Below are 8,241 nucleotides of genomic sequence, written 5' to 3'. Positions count from 1 at the left end.
CCATAGATGCTCAGTAACATTTACTCAATCATTGCATTTACTTAAGTATGTATTTATTATTAAGTATGTACTTAACATATTAAGTATATATTTGTAACACATTCGTTTAGAATGATATTTGGGGGTTTGGCAGTTTCCAAATTTCTTTTCATATGTATGTTTACTGCACATATGTATCTGAACCAGATGTGTGTCTGGTGCCTAAGGTCAGAAGACAGCATCAGATCCTATGGAACTGGAGTTACAGACTATTGTGAACCGCCCTGTGGAAACCAAACCTGGGTTCTGTGCAAGAGCAACAAGTGCTCTTAACATCTGGGCCATCTTTCTAGCTCCTAGGGTAGTCATTTTGAACAATGGCACAATTTATTTAGATAGAAAACCTAGGTTGAGGCAGAAGAGCCAGACCTTGGGGTCAGATCATTTTTCATTTATCCCCTCTTCCAGGTTACCAGGTTAGAATTTTTACTAGACAGTTGTAAATATGATGCTAGGTGGATACAAAATGGAGTTATATACAGTTAAGACTCAGCTCCTGGCCGGGCGGTGGTGGCGCATGCCTTTAATCCCAGCACTTGGGAGGCAGAGGCAGGCAGATTTCTGAGTTCGAGGCCAGCCTGGTCTACAGCGTGAGTTCCAGGACAGCCAGAGCTACACAGAGAAACCCTGTCTCGAAAAACCAAAAAAAAAAAAAAAAAAAAAAAAAAAAGACTCAGCTCCTAGGGCCTGGAGACATGGGACAGCCATTAAGAGAACATACTGCTTCTGCAAAGGACCTTCACCCTTTTTCCAGCACCCACATTAGGCAGCTCACAACTGCCTATAACTCCAGCTCTTATTGGCTCCTTTAAAAAAAAGAAAGAAAGAAAGCTGGAGATGGTGCAGCAGTTAGAAGCACTTTGCTGCTCTTGCAGAAGACCTGAGTTTGATTCTCGGAACATTAGGCAGCTCACAACTGCCTATAACTTCAGCTTCAGGGGAACCCAATGCCTTTGGCCTCCATGGCATCTGCATTTATATGTACCTACCCCCCACACAGGTACACAAATTAAACACGATATATATATATATATATATATATATATATATATATATATATATGATTCTGATTCTTTCATATATATATATATATATGAAATATATATATGAAAGAATCAGAGTTTGGTCCTTCAAGAAGCTCACATTGTAAAGATGTCTGCTACTGAACCTAGCCACTCAAGGTTGATACAAAGCACCTACATGGTCAAAGGAGATAACTGATTCCTATAAGGTGTCCTCTGACTTCCTCACATTACCACAGAAACAAACAAACCAATGTGTTCAGTTTTTTTAAAAACCCATTTATTAGAAGTAGATTCGTTGAGAAAAAGAATGGGTGATAGATCTGGAGTACCTAAGGGACCAATTATGGGAGGATATCCCTTAGGAGGGAGGAGGGAAAAGTCTATGTTAGATGATGAATTTATCCAAATATCTTTATTATTTTTACTAAACCTATATTTTGTGTTGTGGTTGTAATTAGGACAGTAGGCTGGAGGAGATAGAGATGTATGGGGAGTTTCTTTTTTTTTTTTTTTTTTAATTTTGCTTTAATAAAAAGATTTATGTGCGTGCAGTACCCTGGAGGCCAGAAGAGGGCGTCTAATTCCTTGCAGCTGGAGTTACTGGTGGTTGTAAGCCACCGTGTGGTGCTGAAAACTGTCTCGTGCAATAGCAACAAATGCACTGAACTGTTGACCCACCACTCCAGTCACCAATATCCTTTTTTATTTTTATGGACATAACTTAAGGTTTGGATATTGTCTTACTTAGGGTTTTTATTCCTGCACAAACATCGTGACCAAGAAGCAAGTTGGGGAGGAAAGGATTTATTCAGCTTATACTTCCACGTTGCTGTTCATCACCAAAAGAAGTCATCACTGGAACTCAAGCAGGTCAGGGAGCAGGAGCTGATGCAGAGGCCATGGAGGGATGTTACTTATTGGCTTGCTTCCCCTGGCTTGCTCAGCTTGCTTTCTTATAGAAGCCGGGACTACCAGCCCAGGGATGACACCACCCACAATGGGCCCTCCCACCCTTGATCACTAATTGAGAAAATGCCTTACAGCCTGGTCTCACCCAGGCATTTCCTCAAGGGAGGCTCCTTTCTCTGTGGTAACTCCAGCTTGTGACAAGTTGACACATAAAACCGGCCAGTACAGATATCTTAAACCCAAAGGACAGAACAACTCTGTGTGTGTATGTGCGCGCTCCTGCCTTGTTTTTCTGAGATTTGGTCACACAATGAGCTCAGGCTGGCCCTGAGGAATTTTTGATTTTCCTGCCTCAGCCTCGCGCCTGCTGGGACTGAGGAAGTCAAGTTTGTATCTAAAAACGTGGAAGCTTCCCTTTCTGTTCTTCCAATCTCCCAAACAGTCCCACTTTTTAACCTCGCGACTTAACATAGAAGCAAATTCCTGCTCTCAAAACTCATCTCTAGCTAGTGGACAGCCGAGGACCTAAAGTGACCTAGACAAGTGACACAGACTTCCAGCTTAGCAATGGACAAACGGGAGCAATAGCCGTTGTAAACAAACCCGGAGTCGTCGCGCTCCGGCTCCTCCCCCACGTGGGGGTGATCCAACCTTGGGCTGAAATCTAGGCGTGACCTATGCTGCTTCAACCAATCAGAGCTGGGAGTCTCCACCGAGGGCGGAGCGAATGGGCAGCCGTTAAGACCAATCACAAGCTGAAACTTCTGAAAGAGCTGGGCGGGCATTGTTTCACATTTAGACCAATCAAAACCAGGTAAGTGAGCGGCATTCTCTGCTGCCCAATAGATGGATGGGGCGTTGTCCGGCAGCCAATGACTGGCGCTAGGGGGCGGGGCGAGACGCGTGTGTGAGGCCGAGGTACCTCGAGCGTTTGTGCGCCGAGGCTCGCGCTCTCAGGAGGCGGCGCTGTGCTGTGGTGCGGACCTCGGGGCGGCGTTGTCCGCGCGGCCAGGTGGGTTCAGGCATCAGGGCTGGATCCTCTGGCCATCCGGGAATGCGCACAGCCCCACTCCTCTCGGGCTGCCCGGGAGCGCGCAGAGCCCCTCTCCCCGCGGGCTGTCCGAGAGCGCGCAAAGCCCCTTCCCGGCGCGGCCCGGGCCCAGGCCGTCCGACGCTCTGGCGCTCGCGGGCCAGCTCCTCTTCACCTCATCCTTTTTCCACCATCCTTGCTATGACCTGCCGACTCCGGCCGCCTCTTCTCTCTCTTGCCTTCCGAGACGTTCGCCCTCAGCCTCGGGATTTCAGCCCCATTTTCCCTGGAAACTAACATTTCTCACTTTGCTTTTTGTAGGCACCTGGAAGGGTGAAGGCGAGAAGCAGATGACGACGCTGAACACAGGCTCTGCAAGGTTGGGAACTGCAGTGGGCTTGCTTAAACTATTTCTGCTTCCCCTTACATGCCATTTAATCACGCTCCTCTTCTGTAATCTTTGTCCTCAAGAAGTGCTTTTGCTCCAAACTGCTGAAAATGCATGTGAAAAGGCTTGCCAGCAGCAACCAATTTGAAAATCTGTTACATGGATGGAACGGGATTCTGACACAGCTTAAAACACTAATTTACACTGTAAGGAAGGGCCTGATCATCCCGCACGTCCATAAGATACGTGACATATGTGATTATCACACACAACCTCTGAGAGAATTACAACAGTTCGGAGGCGACCTTCAGCACTGTCTTTACAGAGAATTTGTTTGTTCCTCATAGTGTGGCAGTGTTTGGCTTCCTTTGGTGGTTCTAGCCATATGTTTCTAGATGGTCTTTCACACTGTCTCAAACCCAAATAGAAATGTGCCAGACATTTCCTGCGAATACAAATTAGCTCATCACTCGTAGTTTTAATTGAGATTCTAGAAGTTGAGGAATATTAGACAATATGGGTTTTATTTTGGAAGCAGGAGGAAATTGAGTATTGGAATAAGTGTCTGGTACTTTGGGCAGAAAGGGAGGGAGAATAATAATATGTGTGTGTCCAAAACTGCATTTTCATGACTTTATATCTGGAATTGTTTTTCTTAATTCTCGAAAAAAGGAAAAGTTGGAGTTTAGCATCAGATTCACTGTTGTGGAGTTTATAAGCTTTGCTTTACTATTTTTTATTATCCAACTTGCAGCATATAACATAGAGTTCCTTATGTTTTGCTGTGGTAAGATTTTTGTCGTAGTAGAGAAAGAAGTCTGTTAGAGGGAATTAAAAGGAGTCTTTACTCTTAGGTGACAGCAGGCCACACGTTTGAGCCATTTTAGTGAATGACACTGGAAAGGGCAGGATCTTAAAGCTGTTGTGATTCATGTCAATTGTCAAAGTCATAGGCAAACTACAGATCTCGGAGTTGATCACTATTGTAAACTGTTGTAAGTTTGCATTTGAAAATCAAATGTATCTACCATGTCTTTGATAAATCTGTGCTTAGTGGTTACTTGTTTGGAAATTTAGAAGGTGGTAGCTTGTGCTTCCATCCCTTGATCTTACAGTTTAGTAAAGGAGAGACCTATAAGCCAAGGATCAAATGCACAGAGAGTTCTGTAGTTCAGGGACATGAGAGAAGCCCTATCTTCCATGTCCCAACCTCAACTTACATTCCTCTAGACTTCCTCAAGTAAATTTCCTTAAGTTTCCTGTCTTATGTAGATTATAATCTTACATCCTGAAAACCACTTAGCATGTTAGATTTTGTTCCCTATATTTTACACAACAGAAAATGATTTTCAGAGCTGTGATTTCCCACTAACAGGTGCCAGAGTTAAAACTCAAATCTGTCTACTTAACCCCAAAGCTAGAACTTGTAGCACAAGACTACCCCCTGTTGTTCTGTCCTTTGGCATCTCTGTGTGAGCACCAAACCAAGAAGGTCCTTAGCTTGGGACAAGGGCAAAGAGCAAGTGTGCTGCTGTCTACAAGTCCATGTGCATGACTTAGTTTTCTTTTGGTGACAGATACCTGACAAAACAGCTTAAGGAAAAAAGGAGTTGTTCTGGTTCGCGGACTGCGGCAGGAGCTGGTCCCATTGTGTCCACAGTCAGGAAGTAGAGAGAGATGAGTGCTCCGCTCACCACATGCACTCCAAGCATGAGTCTGGAATGCTGCTGCTCACAGTCTGGGTGGGTCAGGTTATCCCTCCTCCATTAGGCTTTTTGTCATACCCAGAGGCATGTTTCTGTGGTGATTGTAAATCTGGTCACGATAACAGTGAAGATCACACCAAGAGTGACTTCAAAGGCACCACTGATATTCAGGAGTTATATGCAAATTTCAGCAAGAAAGAAGATTTGCACCTAAGAATTGTATGTGTGAATGATCCTCATTTTGTGGTACTCCCTCCAAATCCAGCTAGCATGGTCTTTTAGTGTATTGGGAAATTTGTTCACTTATTCATTCATTCAACAAATATTTATTAAGCATTTACTATAAGCTGTACTCTACTCTAGATGATAGCAACAAGCTCGAGATTGAGGTCCTGCCTCTGGGCCTTGTATTTGAGTCAGAAAGATAGACAGCTAGGGCTTGAGTGGGTGACGTTAGAATTATCTCCTCTGGGTTGGCACTAACTTACTCTTTCTTGATTCAAGACCCAAGAGGACTTCCAGACCATTTCTTCGTTTTTCATATTTTCTTCTCTTTGAACTTTTCTCCAGTAACCTGTTGGTGTGTTGGGGGAGGGGTATGTTTGTGTGCCCATCTGCCTCCAAAGTGCTGCTATTACAGACTCACCACCATGCCTGTCTTTTTTAGGTGGCTTCTGAGGACCAGTATAAGTACATGTGTTTAAATTTTTATTTATTTATTTATTTATTTATTTATTTATTTTGGTTTTTTGAGACAGGGTTTCTCTGTGTAGCCTTGGCTGTCCTGGAACTCACTCTGTAGACCAGGCTGGCCTTGAACTCAGAAATCCACCTGCCTCTGCCTCCCAAGTGCTGGGATTAAAGGCGTGAGCCACCACTGTAGTCCATGTGTTTATGACTAGTACTTTACTGAGCCATCTCCTCATTTGTGGTTTATTGTCAAAGACTCATGCTGACCTAATCTTTGGAATCTGAGTCTACCATCTACTAATGAATAACTATGGTCCAACTTTAGAGTTTTGAGCCTGTGTCCTAATTTCAAGATTGATGATATGTAGTAGACACTTTTGCATTCCAAGGAAGAGGCACACACACATTACCTGTGGTGGTGGGGGATGAATATAAAAGAGAATGGAAGATTATTTCATCACCCATATTATCTGAACCTTAGTGCTTTCAAAACCATATAGAGCAGTGGTTCTCAACCTTCCTAATGCTGTGAGACCCGTTAATACAGTTCCTGATGTTGTGGTGACTGCCCAACACAAAACTATTCTGTTGCTACTTTATAACTAATTTTGCTACTGTTATGAGCCATAATGTAAGTACCTGATATGCAGGATCTCTGTGATATGTGACCCTGTGAAAAGGTTGTTCAACTTCCAAAAGGGTCGTGACCCACAGGTTGAGAACCACTGGTATAGAGCAACAGCTTGGTAATATTTAAGATAAGATTTTAGTCCTGGATACCTCCCTTCTCATGCTTTGTCCATCTAACATTTATATCTTCTAAAGAAGACTAAGACTACCACATCTTTAATCTTCTAAAACAGAAGATTCCTATTGGGCAGAATTATGAGTCAAGCCAGGTTCTTGGTTCTTGATCTCCAAGTTTAACCTATATATTGTCTTTAGCTAAGGTACTGAGTCCTGGTCTGACCTCACAGGAACAAAGAAAAGGGGTTGGTTTCATGTTTTATCTATCTCATATACTAGTATATTTGAATAGGATTCTGGAGACAGTTACTTTTCTTCAGGGGGTAACTGGGGGGTTCTAGGGTTTGTAGGCTTCTCTTTAGACACCTATCTTACATAATAGATACTATCTGATAGAGCATCTAGCAAAATGGTTGACATATGTCAAATATTCACTATATATATTCCTCCTGGTGCTGCATCTAGTTGTATTGTGGTAGAACTACTTGTTCATATGGTTCTTTTCCTGACTATACTGAGCTCCATGGCAACAGGTTCCATAGTTCCATCCTTCTACCTTTGATGCTTAGTTGAGAACCTGATACATGGCAGCTATTGCACAGGTATCTGATCTGGGCACTTCTCAACTCCTCCTGAAAGGCTTCCCAGAGAAGGTTTTATATAAATAGATTTCCCCCTCACACTCAGCCACATGTCCCCATCCTTTCTTCAGCACACAGACCATCTTTCTTCTCTGCTACTTCATAGAGTACCATGGTTTACTTAGCCATTCCCTTTGGTGGATAATATACTATAACAAACAGTAATGATGAACACAGCCACACACCCATGCTTATACACCCTTGATGAAGCCTCTGCAATCACTCAGATTCCCAGCTGGTCACATGTTTAGTAGGCTGAAAACCCTATTCCTAATTCTTATTATATACAGTAACATGAAGCAAGACTTCTTTGGACGAAGCCAGTATACCTTTATAGAATGTATATTTATCATTAAAATAACTAACAACTCCAAAGATTAACCCATTTCTATTTTTAAAATGTATATATCTGTATGTATACACATAAACATACACGGCAGCTATAAACTAAAAACTGCTGTCGAGGCAGGTGTCTCTGCAGTGCTCTGTAGGTTCCCATTATTTTGTCTATTCATTTTTTTATGCTTTCCAATTTTTACAACAGTATTGCTATTTCTGTAGTACAGAATTTTCATTCACAATATCAATTCAAAGCCCACTGGTGGTGTCACATGCCTTTATTTCCAGCACTGGGAAGGAGAAGCAGGCAGATAGATCTCTCTGAGTTTGAAGCCAGCCTGGTATACAGACTGAGTTCCAGGACAACTAGGGATACATAGAAAAAACCCTAATTGGGGTGGGGATGGGGGATGGGGTAGAAAGAAAGCTAATTCAAGCAAAGTAGGACCCACTCCTCATTCGCATGTTTGTACAGTACCTTTATGTGCTCAAAGAGCACATCTCAGAAAACTCCCCTCAGCAATCTGCGTGTCACTGGCCACTCCTTTCCTCTAATTTAGACTGCATTTTATTCCTCTCTCTTTTATGTCACATTACATGGTAAATCAGTTGTTGGCCTATCTGTCTCTGCTGTGTGAGCTCTATTTAGAGTGAGAGATTCATTATATTTTCAGCACTTAAAACAGTGTAAGATGCATGGGAGAGTCATAAGTGGTGAGACTTATGA

The 8,241-nt window shown here is 42.9% G+C and overlaps 1 protein-coding gene across 2 annotated transcripts in view; it reads left to right on the top strand.

Moving 5' to 3' along the window:
* Positions 1-2,826: 2,826 nt before the first annotated feature.
* The window catches only part of Paip2b (poly(A) binding protein interacting protein 2B), a 29,257-nt gene continuing 23,842 nt past the window's right edge, over positions 2,827-8,241 (top strand). The window contains exons 1-2 of one of the 2 annotated variants that reach the window (XM_034512275.1): positions 2,827-2,985; positions 3,325-3,382. In XM_034512275.1, the coding sequence (XP_034368166.1) occupies positions 3,354-3,382 (29 nt within the window). In that variant the 5' untranslated portion in view covers positions 2,827-2,985; positions 3,325-3,353. Of the gene's footprint in view, positions 2,986-3,318; positions 3,383-4,968; positions 5,134-8,241 lie in introns of those variants that run through there. The other variant, XM_076939990.1, reaches the window with a different exon arrangement.

The sequence above is a fragment of the Arvicanthis niloticus genome, chromosome 9, assembly GCF_011762505.2.
Source record: "Arvicanthis niloticus isolate mArvNil1 chromosome 9, mArvNil1.pat.X, whole genome shotgun sequence".
Taxonomy (NCBI): Eukaryota; Metazoa; Chordata; class Mammalia; order Rodentia; family Muridae; genus Arvicanthis; species Arvicanthis niloticus.
Note: the sequence above shows the minus strand (reverse complement) of the source record. Positions and strands in the feature narration are given on the sequence as shown.